This window comes from Passer domesticus, chromosome 1 (genome assembly GCF_036417665.1).
Source record: "Passer domesticus isolate bPasDom1 chromosome 1, bPasDom1.hap1, whole genome shotgun sequence".
NCBI classification, from domain to species: Eukaryota; Metazoa; Chordata; class Aves; order Passeriformes; family Passeridae; genus Passer; species Passer domesticus.
In genome coordinates, this window is record NC_087474.1 from 2,949,899 (window position 1) to 2,969,000 (window position 19,102).

General features: G+C 40.5%; 1 protein-coding gene across 1 annotated transcript; it reads right to left on the reverse strand.

Annotated features, from left to right (window-relative positions):
• Positions 1 to 691: 691 nt before the first annotated feature.
• Positions 692 to 19,059, reverse strand: AQP1 (aquaporin 1 (Colton blood group)). The gene is made up of 4 exons (XM_064421341.1): positions 18,561 to 19,059; positions 4,348 to 4,512; positions 4,153 to 4,233; positions 692 to 2,669 (listed from the first exon to the last, which is right to left on the reverse strand). Exons 1-4 carry the CDS (start codon positions 18,948 to 18,950, stop codon positions 2,490 to 2,492), a joined length of 816 nt encoding a protein of 271 aa, XP_064277411.1. The 5' UTR covers positions 18,951 to 19,059; the 3' UTR covers positions 692 to 2,489.
• Between the last annotated feature and the right edge of the window lie 43 nt (positions 19,060 to 19,102).

Genomic DNA, 19,102 nt, shown 5'->3' on the forward strand with positions numbered 1-19,102 from the left:
ATTTACTTTGATTTGGGTTTGGTATTTGGGGGTTTATTTTTGTTTCTTTTCTCACTAGTGAAACAATTATCGTACGTTTTCAATCTATTCTATTTATTACTTTAATGAACATAAGCTAGAGCAGCTAATATGGTGCAGTTCTATCACAAACCAAATGGAAAGAGAGTGGTTTTTGTCTTCGGCCTTTGGACGTTGAAGCATTAAAAAAATAAGCCAAGTTCTTTGCAAGGTGTAGGCGAAGGAACAAATTGTGAATTTCACATTTTTTTGCACCATTAACTCTTCAGTTACCTGAAATTTGTCAAAATAAACTATTCACTGTGAGTGAGTTCTGCAACTGTTCCGGCTCTCTCTCTCTGGCTCAGACATTCTGTAAGGTAAAAAAGGGTTAATTTGGAGTCAATGGAGGTACTGGGAAAACAGCAGATAAAATTGGAAAGTTATTCTAGAAAGTGGGTACAAGATGCTGGTTCTCTGCTTCGTTTCTGAGTATGATTTGGAAGGGTTCACTTCCAGTTGAGGGTCTGCTTTGCCTGCCATAAAAACAAAGAACATTCCTTTCCCTAAAGGGAAGCATCAAGTGAAGAGTGGAAAAGTAGAAATTGGCAGTCTTACAGGTGGGCACTTGAAAAATGGTGAAGAAAATTAAATTGCATTACATGACATATTAAAAATGAAGAATCATGAACAGTTTGTATGTTAGCACAACTGATTTTTTTTTATTTTTAAACCACCCCAAAATCCAATCATGCTCTATGTACATAGGCAATACATGGGATAGCACACCAAATGCAGACAAGAAAGATAAAATATATTCGGGTTTATTTTGCTGGTATTTTCATTTTTATTCTTTTTTTATTGTCCAACTGCTCAAGTTGATTAAATGATCCAACCCATACAGATTCCTATGCCAATCCTACCTCACCTCCCAATCCCACACTGTCTCTCAGAGAGGAGAATCCATCCCATTACCTCTGGGGGGTTTTGCTGAATGATGGAGTTTGCTGATTTTCCATCAGTTCCTCTGGGCCTCATTTCTTATGGAAAATTGTTTACTGCAGAACTAGTGTATCAGCACGTGTCTGCTTTAACTATGTTCTATAGTTAGTAGGTAAGATCAGCTAATGCTTTGGGTTACTCAGGAAATCATAAGTAGCACACACACACGCAAATTTAAACAGAAAATAGTCTTCCACATCATTTAGAGTTAATTTTCTTTCTCATTTCCAGTGTCGTTTATTTTGCTAAGCACTGCTGCAATTCTTTCCACTTGTCTTTATGCTCTTATTTTCTTACAAAACAGTACACTAGGCTTTCTGTATAAAACATATATATAAACATTTATATATATATATATATATATATATAAAAAACAAAGCAACCACCCCCAAAATGGACTTACAGGTATGTATTTGTCCCTCATTAGAAAATATACCGTGTGTTCATCTGTTTGTGGTCCCTGAATGTCACAGCGCTGGCTGTTGGAATAGGGTCAGAGAGAAAGGGGACTTCTTTTCTCCTTGTTTTGCTTTAAATCACATGATAAATTTCACAAGGTGAACAAATTCAGAGTAGTCACAGGAACCATCAGATCCTGTTTACACATTGACACCACATCGCTCTTGTTGCCATTGTTATTACTCTTCAATTTGAATTCTAGTTATTACTTCCCAGGAGTTAATATATCTACTTTTTTTTTTTTTGTCACATATATTCTCCCCTCACAAGCAGCTGGATGCAGGTTCAGGGAGAATGAAACACTAGAAAGTCTGAAAGATCCTGTGACTCTGGAAATTCTTACCCTGCCTAACTTTCCTGGCCCTCTTTCTCAAATATGATCAATAATTTAGAAAATTATGGGTAATTTTACATAGCAAATAATCTTTAGTAACCTTTCCTTACAAAAGACGCTTTTGGGTACTGATTTGAAATTGGGTTTTTTTCCCCATTCATTGCTGGTATTAGATGCCAGCCTTGCATTTTTGTATAAATACTGTTTTTTCAAGTGTAAGGCCTCTGTTATTGGTCCAGATGATTCTCTGTCCTCAATATCTATTCTTTCAGGAAACAAACTGGTCATTGGAACTATTTATTACTGAGTACTCTGGTAGGAGAACCCCCCATGATAAATACACCTCAGAATTGGGTGGTACCAAGGGAAGGGTTAAACTTCAGCCCAATTTATTTAGGTCATGCAAAGGTGACCTAAATAAACTTCACCCCATTTTGTTTAGGTCATGACTTCTCAACCTAAAGACTCTGTAATTGAAAAACCCCAGATATAAAAAAAAATGCTATTAGGATTGGGGTAAAAAAAAAAAAAAAGGAAAACTGTATTGAATTAAAAAAAAAAAAAAGTACTGCTTGCTGGTTTACAAAGAGTCTATAACACTGATAAAATCTTCGGAAACCAATGTGCTGCTTTTTTTTTTTGCCTTTTTTTTTTTTTTTTTTTTTTGCTTTTTTTTAGCCTCTCTCCATGCCCTTCTTTATTTTGGCTTCATTTCAACCCGGGAGTTCATGTCATCCCCTTCCAGGTCATACTCTTCTACTTGGCCACTGGTCCACACCTTCATGCGGTCGGTGAGGTCGCTGGTTCTGGGAGCCAGGATGAAGTCATAAATCAGGGCAGCACTTGCTCCTCCAATGATTGGGCCAACCCAGAAAATCTGGAATACAAATCCAAGCCATTGCATCAGGTATTTTTGCATTTGAAGCTCCTCTGAGGATTTTCACAGTGAAATTTGCAGCCTGTCGACCTGAATATTTACTTAACCATGTGGCATAAAACCAGGAATTTGTCGCCATGAGTTGGTGGTAGACCCAGGGATGAATAACTGTGACTATGCTGTCAAATTGTGATATTTAAAATCAGTTGCCTACTGCTAAAACATCTCTGCTACTCCAGATAGAGTTGGCAGGGGAGCATAATTTCTAAAATGACAGGGCATTAGTTTCTATTTTCCTATTAAATTCCACTGATAGGTGAATTGAAAGTAATATTTAACAAGGACTTAATTAGGGGCTTAATTTACCCCTAGATGGTGCTTAGCTGGTGATATTGCTGTGACTGAACTGGCCTAACCACTTAAGAAATTAAAATTTAGAAGGACAGGTAGTAATAGGATTTTAGTAGACAAGTTGATTTTGTTAGAAATAACAGAAGATATTGAAGACTTTGCCAAAGCACTACTGAGTCTGGAAACTCTTTTATTCAGCAATATCAGTAGTTTAACACAAATTATTACATCTATCTTCTTCTGTCTCTACAAAGGATAATAATATTCCTATTAAAGTCTGAAAATATCAGCTCCTCACTTAGTTACATCCCTATAGTGTCCTAACAATAGCATTCAAGTGGTAGACACTGCCAAAATTTTCCCAGTGTCCTCCTTTTTGTTTTACTCTTTAGATGAATTTGGAATCCATATCCAAAATTTTCACAACCCCATTGTATTACCACTAAATTTCCACCTCTGCCTATGCAACTGGCTGCCAAAATCATAAGTAGGAGAGCTGAAACAAGCCCTATTTATATATTCAAGAACACAAGTTCATTTACAACTTTATATCAGCCTTCTTTATTGAGCTTTGGTGAAATAAGTAAGTTTTTGTGAAGCACCTCATTTTAACCACATTTAAACACAAGGAATAATCTAAAATTTATAGTGTTTCCACAGCACTTATCCTTGAAAACACATAAGCAGACACTCAGCTTTAAGATGCTGAACATTTTATTAGCTCTTAAATATTAGATGATCCATTCCAGTTTATAAACCTGCTTAAGAATCTTTCTAAATTAGATTTTACCAGATTAAGCAGTAGCACTTTACAAATTTAATTTAAACAATAAATACACAATACAAGATTCTGTGTAATAAGGTTTAAACAACTAAAATGTTTGAAATAAATAAATATAAAGGGGAATAACCAGACAAAATCTACTGTATTACTTTAAGTACAGAGACTGAATGAGCCTGAGGACTTTTTTTGCCTGAAGGTAGTCAGGATTTAAAGGAGAATATTCTTTGTTAGATGAAATCAAAAAGCCAACTCTCTGACTTGGTCCTAATGATAGGTGTTGAAATGTTTCTGATCTCGTAGGTGTGTTTTCAGAGTCTCTTGAGAGTTAAAGAAATTTACTCAACTTACCCAGTGATTTTCAAAGTTGTTGGCGATGAGCGCTGAGCCGAAAGATCTGGCTGGGTTAATTCCACAGCCGGTGTAATCAATCTAGGAGGTGGAAAGAGAACCACAGGTGAGGCACAGATGAAGCTTCCCCATCATCTCACTGGCCCACCCCAAGGTGGGACATAGCAGATATAACCTCTGAGGGCTAAAACTTACAGCAAGAAGATGGCCCAAGGCAACGGAGAGACCAATGGCCAAAGGTGCCGATCCCGAGACGTCGTTCCTTCTCCGGTCTGTGGTGGCCAGGACACACAGCACCAGCTGGAAGGTGGCGATGATTTCAATTCCCAGCCCTTGGCCTGCATTGATTCCCTCTGAAAGCTGCATGGAGGCAAGAAGGAAAAGGTTATTTCATATTCCTGCACGGCTTCAAGCAGTGTAACAAGTTCTGAGGTGTCTAATTCCTCAATATGAACCTGCACATCCATTTCCCTCCTGGGGTTCCTTTTGCTTAACAGGGGGAAAAAACAGGAAGAAATAGAAAAAAAAAAAATAAGATAAGTTAGTTTTGAAACACTCCCTGCTGTACTCAAGCCTAGGCATAAGCAGCTCTCTTTTTTTGAGTGGTTGCTGCTTCCAGTCAAAGTGAACACTCAGCCACTGTGCACAGTGAGAGTGGAATTGCTCTACATGTGAGAAACAAATCAGCCAGAGACAGCTCCAGCAGAGTTTACTTCTCAGAAGTGAACTGTGGTGCCTTAGGATAGTCACTCATTGCTTCAGGGACTTCCACATTAAGATATTAATGTTCCACCTATACTGTGAATTAATTGCTTGAAAATATGCCTCTAAAGCCACAGGAAATACCCTGAGATTTCCACAGAGTTCATGGGGGACTGGTAGATGTGACAGAAGACCAAAAGTACGTAAAACATCTCTAGATACTAATAGTTAGTCAATGTATGTCTCATTGCACAGATAATGGTGTAGTCAATGCAGATGAGATCCATTCACCTGATGAAATAAAGGAGATCATTTGAAAGCTCTATATTTTAGTTTCTAATAGATCTCATGTGCCTACAAAGAGTTTAGACACCTAACTCACATCTGAACTACATTTTGGTACCTTAGACTCAAAATGAAGCTCATTTCACTTCTTTTGGGATACATTTAAAAAATCCCCAGTTAAGGAATCCCAAGGGGCTGATGGGAGTGCTTCAGTTTCCTATTGAAGTAGATTACCTAGAAAAACTGAAACTGTCAGGGATAAATATTCCAATGGTATTATTAGTCATGAAATCACCACAGTTTCTTGTAAGTGCTGTAGAGCATATTGAAACCATGGGGATTCACATAAATGGACATTACAGAGCAGAAATGCTGTCATATTTCAGGGAATGCTGCCATATAATACTGCTAAAAACTTGTACCTTACAAAAAACCATGGAGGTAAACTATTTTATGTTATAACAAGTTTTGAGTTCTGCTTTTAATTGCTGTATTCAGTGGTGTCTCCATTAAGTCAAGGCAAGTCTGTTACTCAGCTGAATAACTTGATGTTAAGCAGAAATAATTCACTTGCATGGATGGGATGAAACATGAGCTTGGCCACAGGCCAGAGAACTGAGAATGTGACCCAGAGTAGGAAGCAAACTCTGCAAAACTTATATTAATTTGTGCTATCAGTGGGTTATCACATCTGTCAGAGCCCCTGCATTAAAAACTGCTGGGTCATTCATGGCAAAAAACATAATTACATGTTATTGTGACCTGTCCAGAACAATGAAACCACGGGAAATCCTGCTATTAATCTGATTTTGTGGTATATGCCCTAATTTCCCCAAAGCTAATATTTGAAAAACCTTAAAACTTAAAGATGGTTAACTGAACTGTGCTTCACTTTCCACAGGTGCTATTCACATTTCTTGTTTCTTCTCTTTACCAAAGTTTAGTATCAAATTCCTAAGTAATGGAAAAAAGTAATTTGAGTCTTTACTTAGCATAAATCTGATTTTTAAATCCTGCTATTCTGAAATACTAATAATGTATTCTTATAGCTTGCTCTTTAACGTGCAGGGGTGATATCCTCTGAGTTGGAAGTAGTTTATCCACAAATAGAAGGGAATTTTGGTTGAAAGGATGGGTATTTTGGTTCCTTCAGCATCCACAGAGTAGAAACTGAAATCCATTAATGAAACCTTCATGATTATTAGGACTTACACATGAGAAGTATGAGTCTGACATAAATGCATCCATACAAGATGCACTGCAAATGGCAAGATCTAGAAATTCATGCTTGATATTTCTGAATTAATATTCTATTGCTTTTGTAAATTTTAAAAATAAACACTTTTTTTTTTCACTCTAGAGACAGTGGGATTCTTGTCTCTCAACAATTTAGGTTTCCAGTGCGTTTCCTTGTATCAAAACCAATTTAAGAACCTGGACTATAAACCCTCTGGAAAATCTAATCTCACATTTGGAAGGCCAAATGGCCAAACCTAAAAGCCAGGTGTCTTAGGAAGTAAGTGACTGATGTGCACATGCCCAAATGCAGATAAGAAACCAAATTCTTTTCTATCATAATGCAACCCCAGAGAACCCAGAGCTGAGGTCTGACACATCAATGTTAGCATTTGACAAAGCCTTGACATTTTAAAAGATTAAACACTGCCCAACCATTGGGCTTTCTCTTCTCTTGAAGGGCTTCTATAAAAGAAAATAAGAGCAAAATTATTCTTTAAAAACCTGTCATAATCCTTATCTTTGAGAGGTGGAAATCATATTCTTCCTTTCCCTCCAGGAAAAACACATCCTACAGCTGACGTGACATGAGGTCATTCTCCCTGCTAATCAACACTTATTGATGGGCTGTGTGGGATCAAAAAAAACCTGGAAATATCATAGGAAACCTTTTGCTTTCCTCCAGCCATGTAATTTTACACAGCCTGCCAGAAACATTAAGATTCTACTGTGAGAGCAAGGACTCTGGGCTGTGCTCCAAAATGGGACAAACCCAGGCAAACCTTGGATGTCCTGCACTGCTGGGGCCTGTGGATCTGCAGTGTGTAAGTGTAGAATAACAGAATATTTATTTGACTCCTTATCAGAGGTAAATTATTACTGCAGCAGCCTCCTGGGCCCTCCATGGTACACATGGAACAGCACCATCCCAAGCACACCCCAGGAAAGATTTATAAAGGGAAAATAGGAAGGTACATTCCTTTCTGTCAGGTTAAAATGTACATGTACAAGTGCATATTTCTATTATTTCTATTTCTATATATTTATATTTATATTATGTATATTTATATCATTTATATTCATATTTATATTTATATTTATATCATCCTCATTCGCAGAGGACTTGCAAGGCTAACCCAGATAACATTTTGCACCTTTTGAATCTGCTGGTTTAAGCTGTTGACAGAACCAAGGAGACACAAACATGGGTTTGTCATTCTTTGCTTGTATTTTTTTTATATTATTCGGGTTTTTAAGGAAAGTTTGAACTTTTGTGGAAGATTTTGTAGAATATCAGACTCCAGAAGCTTCAGTGTTGTCTAAAGCTTAATCTGAATTTAGTAGGAAGCAGTTCCACACATTAGAGACCTGACTAAAAATCAACAGCTGTTTTTAACATCTGCCATTCTGTTGCTTAGACTATCCAAAATAGAAGGTGTCCAATATCTCTGGTTCCTAAATAGACAAAATAATGCTCTGAAATGAGACACAGACACTTCTAGTGCATTGTTGGAGTGAAGAGAACCCCTTCCAGTGACCTGTACCCACACTGCAAAGCCTTTTTCCCTGCACTGGTACCTCTTAGCAGTGGTCAGAGGGTATGTGGGCTGGCACTGCATCTGTCCTTGAGGCATCTGCTGGGGAATCTTTGACATCTTCTCTCTGCAGTCCAATAACCCTCATTAAGGTAACAGAAAAATTGTCAGAAGGCAGAGAACAGCATGGCAAGTCCCTGAGCTTTTCAGGCTTCAGACCTGGGACACTTGAGGAATGGATTCAGAGCTTTAAGGAACCAAACATGCTCTAAGTGGTTAAAAGAAATACACAAGCCCATATTCATCTCCAAGAGAGCCTACACAGACTTCTTTTCCTTTTTTGTTCACATGAATAATTCCACTAAACTTCATTTCTAATGTCAGTGTTTTGACAGAAGAAGCATCAGAAACACACATAAGAAATGGGCTGAATCATTGGCAAGATGGGAGAGTTGTCTGTGGACGCATTTATCTGATCAGCTGAACCAATCCTGGCTGCATCAGCTTGCAGTGAGTAATTCCACCTCGACCTCACAGCTCCCAGACAAGAAGCAGAACATGTAGACACCCCAAGGGAGGTGCATCCTCCTGTGAGCTGAATTCCATTTCCAGCCTTAACAATCCCATGATTAATATTTTTTCCTCTCAATTCACTGCAAATCTGAACGATGTGATGGAATAAAAATCTACCAGAATTCAGTAAATGTACAGAAGTCACATCTTATTCAGAAAACTCCTGAGATGCAACAGATTGGAAACTAAGGAAGGACTGAAGGCACAGTGGCTCAAGAGACATTCAAATGAGGAGTGTAAAACCCCAAAAAATGTTATCTAGACATGAACATGAGGGCAATTAGCTGAGAGGAACACCTGCTTTATGTCTTAGGAAATGGGCAGTGGCCACATCGCTTCCAGCTCTCCGTAACATCACACAGGAGATGGGAACTACAGAATTTGTTTCCCAGAAGTGCCCTTAACTGCCATGTTTAGCTGAGTGACTCCCACAGCAACCATTTGGGCGAATTAATGGTGTGTTTTCTTTCCTTTTGATTTTTTTTTAATTTTTTTTTTTTTTAGGACAGGATATTTATGAGTTGTCCGCCTTCGGAAGAGAAATGGGGACAGGAAATTAAACTGGCCCAAGGTAAACCCCACTGTGTACTTCTCTAGTGGCTTCATATTTTTCTCATTACCAGTGAAAGTATATCAAGTTCAAACCTGTTTCCCGTTATATGGATAAGACACTTTGTTATGCAAGGTGGTTCCATCATGTGGGGCTGAGCTCCATCTCATCCAACAAACCCTTAGCCCTGGATTGGAGCTTCCAGGGCCCAGCTTCCTTTCATATAACAGGGATTAATTTCTCATTGCTCCAGAAAAAAATTTAAAAAAGAGGCCTCTGGTATTGCAAAAGTCTATTTTTTAGCAGGGGGAATGTCAGCTTTCCCAATTCTTACGAAATAAGTCCAGTCTGCTGGTGTGGTTTTGAGGGAGAAAATTTAAGCCACAGCATTTTTAATGGCTGGGACTTCTCTTCCTTGCATATCCTCACCATCCTACCTAAATTACTACCTTTTCTCTGCTTTGGCAGACATTTTTCTTAAAATTAACATTTTATTCAAATAAATTCTTGTCGTCTTACAGCATTTTCTTCTTATAGCTTAAAATTTCCCTTCTTTGACTTTCCTTCTTTTACTGAATAAGGAAAACTCTTCACAATAGTTTAGATGGTTCATTCTCTCTTCATCTCCCACTCTTTTGAAATATTAATCATTCTTTTTTATGCCAACTAGCTATCATTTAAGTGTTTGGCTGGCAAAGTTCTTTAAAGGGATGTTATACAAATGTAATCTCAGAAATTCGTCTCCCTACTTCCCTCCAAACCACATCCCACTGTCTTGCCTGTCATTTTGTTTGACTTTTCTCACTCTTTCAGTTCCAACTCTGTCATGAAAAGAACTTGATGATTTCCATATTGATAACATACCTTTATTCTCCTGGAAGTCTCTCCCACATCTCCAAAGCTATAAACCTTGAGTGATAGTCAGAATTGATTCAGAGATTCATCCCTGGCTGTTTCACTACAGCTATTCACTTCTACCCTTGCTATTTAACAGTATCACTCTGAAATGGATGTTTCTTTACCCATTAATTGAGTATTAGCAATTCAGGAAGTACAAAAGTCTCATTTCTTTAGTAAGGAGAGACAGGCAAATATCTAAAGAGTTTCACTTAAAATTATTCGACAGGAGAACTCAGAAGCTGCTTATAAATTAGCTTTGGATTGTATCCTACATCAACAATGGAAGCATTCAGCAGAACCTGGGGACAAAACATATTGTCCTCTGCAAGATTATCCTTCCTATAAATACAGCCTTAAGAGCTCTAAAGGGGACTCATTCAATTCCCAAAGCAGAAATCATATTTTCCGTTCCTTAGGCAGCAGACACCCTCCAGGAATGAGGCTAAGTTCCCTCCTCCCACCCTCTGCAGGCTGAGGAGAAATTATCCAGGGCTTGGTGTTTTAGTGCCATGGAGAGAAAGAGGGGAGAATGATTATTATATTAAACCAGAGCACATAAAATTTGTATGTCAGACCAAGACAGGCAGTAAATGTTCCTCTACAGGGCTTGTTTTTAGCACAGCTGGTTAGATAAAGATAATTTTTTTTTTATTTACACTTTTAGTTTTTAATGTGCCTCTGGGAAAGTTGCTTGGGAGAAATTTTTTCTTTTTTTTTTGGTTCAATGTTGCTGCTGAGAAATAAACAACTTCTATTCACAGGATGGGGAATTGTGAGGTTTTGTTTTTGTTTTTTTTTTCTTTACCCAGCCAAACCCAAGCAAATAGTTAATTTTCTGTAATAGTTGAAGCACTCATTTATACCACAGAGCTGTTTATTATCTCCTCTGTTACCAGCCAGAAGGAGATAGTATTTCAGTGGGGAATTTTGGGCATTTCTGAATTTTGAGCCAAATAGGAACGTCCTTTCTATATTGTTACTGGAATAACACCTGGGTTTGTACAAACCTCACAGTATGGTTGTTGGCATTTTCACATAACTAATATTCATTTTATATTTCTAGACAAACTCCAGCAAATCTGTGAAGTTCTCAAAATTTATGAGTCATAAATAAGCACTGAAGACTTGGCATTTCCATGGAGTTAAAAACCATCTCTGAGCCTGTGCAATGCATTTCAGGAATTGGGGGGACAATTTCAGCTCCTCCATTTCTCCACCTTGTTCATCAAGCAAGAAGTCCCAACGAAGGAAGGAAAAGGGGCCAAACCTGACCTTACCTATTCCAAGAACAGTCATCAGTGCCCTCAGGAGGAGTTGTGTGTGTAAATGTGTGAGGAAACGTGCCACATTTCTGCTCTGAAAGCCTTCATTGACTCCACTTGGCACAGAATTAGCATTGAGAGCCTGGAAAAGTTGAGTTTTCTGTGACACCTCCCAGCAGTTCCTAGAGAGGGACTGCACAGGACTCGTCCAGGGAAGCACACAGAGGATTTCTTTACTCCTTTCTAGTCTAGGAGTTGTGCCTTGCAGAGCTCTCAGCCCACATTTTCGCCCTCCTGCTGTGTATAATTTCCTCCAGGATGCCTGTCAGGCTCTGTATATTTGATTTAACAGGTTGATGTTGTGCCTCAGCCTCAGATCTCTTCAGTTCAATGGAGCTGCAGCAGTCAAACACCAGCTACAGCTCTGGATGCCAGGAAGATCAGCATTTTCCCACCAATTACACATTAATAAATACTCAGGGCTCAGAATGTTCCCAGCCAGGCCAGAGAAACCTCCAGGAGGCAATTGTGGTACCAGGTAAAAACCCCTCTGTTATTGAATTCTCTCCATTCAGCTGGAGAATGGACAAATAAGCAAAAATGTCCTACTGCCCTAAAGAAAACAGGCAATTTCCTCTGGAGACAAACAGGAAATTTTTCAGGGGCTATCTTTTCTTCCTTTACTACTTGTGATGTGGTTTGGTATCGTCACTTTAAAAATGCTTCACTTAAAAATATCTATGTAGATAGTGATAGTTTTTAGGTTCTCTGATTAAAGAAATGTTATTCTCAGCTCCCTAAAGGTTTACATTAACCACTAGAACCCATGAGCCCTGATACAAAAACCTAGATTTTTTTTTTTTCTTACCATTGCACCAGTTTAACCAGATGTAATCCATAATATTAATTCTCTTGCTGTGGACATTTCCATTTTTTCTCAGGCTGTGGTCCTTGCCATGTCAGATTTTGGTTCAGAACCCACACTTATTAATAGATTTTTTTTTTAACTTTCCAATTAATTTAAATTAAAAATTGAAATTTGCATTTATCTCATCTGAAGAACTTTCTGCCCATTTGTCTCTGGTGTGTGAGTGTGTTTGGGGGTGTGCAAACACATAAAACACAAATATACACAGAACACCCAAATATATTTGGTGTAATCAGAGAACTCTGTGGAAAGGAAACCAATTTTGATGGTTTGTTGACCACTCAGGAAGGCTGGTGGCAAAATAAATTCTACTTATTTATTTGACAGTTGATCTAACACAGAAAAAAAATCATTATCTGAAAATCCCACTCCATTTGTATTACAATATTAACTTATCTACCAAATTAATAATTTTTTAGATCTATGGCAATTCATTGTTTTAAACACCCTGTGCACCCTTTTCAGGAATTTCTACCATTTCTAAGTAGAAATAAAAGAAGAGAACCTTTGTGTCCTGCAGAGCATTTTCCAAACGCTCATCCTTGGATCCAGTGGCACAAAACCCACTTTGACCTGCTCTGTTCTGGCACAAAAGGACAGAGCTGCAGGAGGCTGAGCACCAAGGGCCTCTCCTTGTCCCAGAAAAGGCCATGCTGCTGCATCCCTCTGTGCTCCCTGCCAAAATCCCGGGATATGGCTCTATTAGTGGAGAGGCGCTAAGCAAATCTTCATGGAAATGGAAATCAGATAAAAAGCTCTGAGATCTGAGATAAGGATTAGAGCCATGACCCCAGATTCTCTGGGGGATGGGTGATAACCATCAGGTTTACATCTCAGCCCAGATGTTTCTGCTGTCACTGTGTGAACTCATTAAAAAGAGGCCGAGACCGTGGCCAGCTTTGAGCAGGTGCCTTTCCTGTGTCCCACCTGCCCTGCCCGGGGACTCTCAGTACAATGCTGGCAAGCCTTAAAAGCCCTCTGCTGCAAAAACTGACAGTGAACAATGAGCTATTGTTGTGACAGCCTTTGTTAAGAAATAAAAATCCCAGATCAATGTCATGTACCGGAACAATTTTGCTCGTTTTAAAAAGGCAGCAGCTTTTGGCCCCTTGTGAATGTTTGAGTCCTCAAGCATGCAGACGTCCCAGCAGAGCCAGGATTGGCAGGAGAAGCCTAACCTGGATTAAAAATAGGCAGGGCAGAGGGCAGAGACAGGGAAAATGAAGCTCCTCACTGTCCTAGACTTGAGAAAGGCACAAAATATTATCTGCATTGAAAAAAAAAAGGCATCCAAGAATTTTTCAATAAGCACTAAAGGTCAGGATCTCAGCTGCATGTCTCGTCCATCCAGCAGCACCTCTGGAGCTGCAATTTTCCACAGTGACTCAGAGGAAAAGCAGCATCACTTACTCAATTGTCCCCTCACACTGTCAAGCTCTCAGTTTATTTTGGATGTTCTTCCAACTCGAGCCGGCTTTGTTTAATTGGAGGTTGGAGAACGGGCTCGTAGGGCGCGGGCACGAGGAGACAGGGAAATCACAAGGCAAACACTGAGTCATCCAGGGCAACCAGGCAAGTCCTGCTCCCCATGGTGAGAAGGCCACTGGTGTGGACAAAATGTGGGGAGTGTGGTGATTCCCATGGGGAATCCCCTCCAGGACAAGTTTCTAAAGGATGGGAAGCATCCAATAGGGAAGGAATATCAGGAGAAACACTTCAGTGCTGACCCACAAACAGCAGTAAAAGGTGTGGCAGGTCTCAACTACAGAAAGGGAATTCCCAGTGCTGGTGCAAAAAATATGTTTGCACTGGAAATGTAAATTGGGAATTTGTTGAGAGAAAATTCACCAGCATGGATGCTCTAGAGATAAGATCATCTGCAGATGATAAGGATCCGCATATCTTATCACATCCTATGCTCCACTCTCCTGGAGGTAAAAGATTGTTCATCTTCCCCAAGTGGCAGAATAAGACTGGAGCATGTAGACAGTAAAGGAAAGAAAACCTAAAAATCTCCAGGATTGAGGTTCCAAGTTGCTCTGATGCTGCTGGATTACAATCCAGCTAAGTGGCAGTAGTTATGGAAAGAGGACTCAGTCCCATCCCTGGCAGTGTCCAAGGCAGGTTGGATGGGGTTTGGAGCAGCCTGGGATGGTGGAAGGTGTCCCTGCCCATGGCAGGGGGTTGGATCTTTAAGGTCCCTTCCAACCCAAACTATTCCATGATCCTGTGGTTCTGTGGTGTGCCTTTGGTGAGGCTGGAAGGTCAAAGCAGCAGATGCTGGCCTGGTATGAGGAGTCAAAGCCAGCAAAGGCCTCATTTTTCCCTGCCCTTGATAAATCTAGAGCTGGACACGGGGTGTTTATCCCCAAAGGACAGGGCACCCTTGTGTGCACCAACTCTGCCACGGCTGATCCTGACTTGGGCAGCCCCAGGGAGCAGCAGAGACACAGCCAGTCACAGCAGAAATTCAAAGGGTGTTCCAGCAGCAAGTTACTCTCCATGCTCCAGGAATAGCATCCATATGAATATTCACCTGTCTTAAAATGACCTCTGAATCCACTGACCACAGATCTCCTCTGGCTTTTCCAGAGAGCTCCTTAGTTACACAAACAACATTTATCAGTCCACTGAGTGTTTTCTAAACCCAAGCCCTCTTATTTGTTATTCTTGGTTGTTTTTCTTTTCCCTTTATCTACCTTCAGGTCTGTTTTTCTTGCCTACAATTTTTGATCCACTTATAACTTTTAAAATAATATCTTCCATCATAAACTCTAAGGAAGAGTTTTCAAACAGTGTCTCCAAATTATAGCCCCGAGAGTTTGGGGACACATTTCCTGGCATTCTCATCATTATGCCAAAATACAGAAAACTATGAAATGGTGAAAATTGTGAAGGAGTGTCTGCATTTGTCACAAAATTCTAATTATTTATATATACCTATATATTTAGCTCAGGTTATTATATATGCAACTCCACAGATAGACAGATGGATAGAAAAATAAATACAAATATATAAAATAACCCAAGCTGAAGAAATTTTATGACCATGTTTTTAAAAGTTTGCTAAAAGTTCTCCAGATGAACATTGTTTAACAGCAAATATTGTGTTACTTTACAGCACAGAAGTCTCTTCTCTCCCGTCTTTCCTGCTTGAGCTCTTTGTTGTTCATTAACTGCCTGTGCTGAGTAGTTTGTTCCATTATCCAAACTCCAGATCTGTCCTCACCAGACAATAGCCAGCTCTGCTGGCAGATGAGTGCATTTTGGATCTGGTATTTTCTATTCTTACAGCTTTACCTAATGGAAATTTGTAACATGTAGTAATACAACTTAAAAAAAAAATACAAGATGATGTAAGGAAAAATATTTAATTTTTTAGAAGAGCAAACACACTGAATAATTCTCTTCCAGCTTCTCCAAATCTCAAAGTTTTTACTTTGGAACCCACTCCACTAGTAAAATATATTGGAAGTTAAGTGTCTTAAAAGGATTCAGTAATCTAAATACACCTCTGAGTGTTTTCCAAAATGTCTTACTTGGGACCAGCCAAAGTAACTAAAAATATGGCTGTTGACTTAAGCAAGGTTTGGATGAGAATCCTAATGTGTGACTGGTTTGCTTGTCTTAGTGTAAACCAGACCTTAATACTGAACACGTTAAAGGAACATCCTGCATTTTCATCCTCCCTTCTTCCTCAGCGTTGCATTGTCCATGTTTTGTGCTTCATTTGATTGTGTTTCCTTTTTTCCTTTTGTGCAATGAGAAAGACATGGATTTATCCCACTTGATTTTGGATTCTTAGCAGAGGCTTCCAAGCCTGGAGCCTCAGCATGGCAAAGAGCATCTGGGTGTCTCTGGAAGCAACTCAACAGATCTAGAGGTTGAAGTGCCTCTCTTTGTCCCTTATTCTCTGTGGATTAGAGCAGCCAGTGGAAATGGGTTCTCAGCTGGTCCCTCAGTGCAGGACCTGCAGCCAGGCAGGGGAAATCCAAGTTCAGGCATGCAGCCCCACCCAGTATGCACTGGGAACACTGGATGGCCACTCACTCCACTACACAGTGCCCCCACCACATTTTTCCTGTAAAAAACACCTCTCCAAGAACACAGCAGGGTCAGAACAGAGGACAAAGCCACAAACATCCAGACCCTCTTCCCAACCTTATCAAACAAGCAGCACTCTCTTTCTTTCATTTTTTTTTTTCTGAGCAGGGAATCCACACCTCGTTATCCAGAAGAAGGGCCAGGAGAGAGAGCAGCTGGCAGGGATGCCAGCTCTGAGCCTCCCCTTCTTATCCTCAGGTTAAAAAACATAATAAAAGCAACTCTGTGGTTTTTGCCAGCTCTTTGCTGGAGGAGGCACCTCGGTGCTGTGGGTTCAGGATGTGCCCCGTTGAGATCAGCTCTGCACCAGCACAGCCCCTCTGCTGCTGCTCCCCCTGCCTTGGGCTCAGACCCTGCTCCCCCTCAGCCCTCCCCTCCCCAGGCAGTCCGGGCTTGTCCCTGGGAAATGAATGGATTTGCTTTCCTTTCCTCTCCTCTCTAGTTCTCTCTCACAAGGCAGAACAGCTGCTGCCCTCACTATCCCCAGGGGGGTCTCCCCACTGCTCCTCCAGCCAGAACATTTGTAGGTGGACGCAAAAGAAAAAAGAAACAAAATTCTGAATATTTTCCAATGACAAACAATGAGATCAGAGCATTCAGAAACTACAGCCTCTGTTATTCCACTGCACAGAAATTGCTGATTGATTTGTAAAATTTATATGACGGAGACTTAACCTTGCCTGGTTTTGCTTTTGTAGCTTAAGGAGTTACTGACTGATGGACAAGGAGAGCTTCACCCCCCTTCACAAATGGCCAGGTTTAGAGCTTTGGTCAGAGGAAGGAACCAGTCATCAGGATTTTATGGAAGCACAAGGGAAAAACCAAGCTAAAGTGCTACCAAAACCAGACCTCCCCTGTTTAATGGCAGTTGGACCTCTCGAGGAAACCACTTGGGCAGGCACCCTGTCCCATGTGGTTGAGCTGTTCCCCCTGTCAGTGGTTTCAGAGGAAAAGATCACATATCACACTTGCAGCCAGAGCCTTCTGGAGCAAATAAAATTATTTGCTCTTCTTCCCCAGAATGTTTTGAGTTAACCCATCAAAATTTCCAAAGCACTGGTAGGATGGAATAGCTGCAGGCACCAGGAGAGAGGGAGGTGAGCAGCCAACTCACAGAGTAACACGAGGGTGAATGATACTGAGCTGCCCAGGAATCACCTTAATATCTGATTTTATACTCTTTTGAAAACTTGACTCATGTTCTGAATTAATTGTGATGTCAAATTACAGTATGCAAAACTGTATTGCTGTTTTGCCTAAGTTATTTCAGAAGAGATGTTGCATTTGCAGTTTTATGCCCCAAATACCCTTGTGACTACAAATGGGCAGAAGATTTCAAATTAGCTCAATTTACAAACTGCAGTCAGGAATATCCTGAAAGAAAGGGGCCAAGGAAAATAAGTGAAATACTTATTCTTAAGAGATCAGGTCAAGTAAGTGACCAGAAGGAATTTCCATTTTTAGCACTGTGTGTCCTGCAGTGGCTGTAGCACTGCCTCTGACAGTGGGATGATTTCAAGTTTAGAAGTGTATTTATCCTTTTTTCTCTCCTATTATTCTGCAACAAAAACAGCAAAATGACATTTTGAGGAGGAGGAGTTGTGGCCAGGCAGTTTTTAGGCAGCGTGATGTGAGCATCTGGCCAGGAGAGAGCTTTAACCTGCACCCCAGTTACCTGCAGCTGCCTCACATTTCCTTCCAGTTTACATGTGAGAATTCAGGATTTGTCCAATTTTTGCCCAGAAATGCACAAAAGGGCAGCTGGGATTCTGCCAGGCAGGATCTGAGCACTCTGCCTAATGCAACAGGTACTGCTCACACATTTGGGGATGGGATTTCTCCTGCTGCCACCTCTCTGCTCCCATGGGTTTTCACTGCAGCCATCACCAGAATACACAAACCATTAGTTAAGTAATGAAAATTAACCACACTCACAGAAGCCAAAACAACACTGATGTATGCACATTAATCAACATGTCACCTTAGAGACCCCCAGAACTACTAAAGATCATAAAACTGCCAGTGCTTTCAGTGTTAAATTGGCATCAAAAGCCACCTTTCAGCAACTTGGAAGTACAAAACTGAGCATAAGCAAAACTGATCACGACCAGAATGTCCTAAAGCTCCAAAATTAGGGTGGGGAGGAAGGCCCATCCCTATGACATCCTGGTTATCAGTCAGGACTGGATTCTCTCCTACAATAAACAGTCAAGCTCTCTGAGGTCACCAGCATCAACAGAAAGAACCCCTACATTTTTAGTAAATTACAGCTGCCACATTTATATTAAAAAGAAAAAAAAGAAAATAAGGAGGAATTCAAAGTTTCTACTTACAGCATTAAGCCCCAGGGAGTTTCCTGGGAGAGAGGAGGTGACTCCTGAGAGAATGGCCGTGGCCACCACTGCCCCCAGGCACTGGGCGAGGATGTACATGAGCGCCTTGAAGATGCTGATCTGGCAGCTGAGCAGCAGCCCCAGGGTGACAGCTGGGTTCAGGTGTGCCCCACTGATGTGGCCCACACTCTGTGCCATGGTAGCGATGGATAACCCAAAAGCCAGAGAAACCTTCACGTTGTCCTGAGACCTCGTTGATGTTTTGTTGGCCACCACGGGGAAGTTGAAGCCCAGAGCCGAGCCAATGCTGATAAAAATGAAAAGGCTCATGGCCAGGAACTCAGCCACCACTGCCCTCCAGAATATTTTCTTTCTGAATTCACTAGCCATCTTTACTCTCTCTCTCTCTCTCTCTCCCCTCCTCACTTTCCCTTCTCCCTCTCTCCCTTCCTTTGCCTGATATTTTCCCTTTGAGGTCTGAAGAGAAATCTGGAGGAAAAATACAGTCCTTGGATTATTTATAGGGCTTTGGGTGGTCTGTA

Excerpts from the sequence above, each read along its gene's own strand:
- AQP1 (XM_064421341.1), bottom strand. The coding sequence starts at position 18,950 with ATGGCTAGTGAATTCAGAAAGAAAATATTCTGGAGGGCAGTGGTGGCT. Across the intron at positions 4,513-18,560 it reads ACTCCCTGGGGCTTAATGCT|CTTTCAGAGGGAATCAATGC; the intron begins GTAAGTAGAAAC and ends GCCTCCATGCAG. Across the intron at positions 2,670-4,152 it reads ACAACTTTGAAAATCACTGG|ATTTTCTGGGTTGGCCCAAT; the intron begins GTAAGTTGAGTA and ends TTTGTATTCCAG.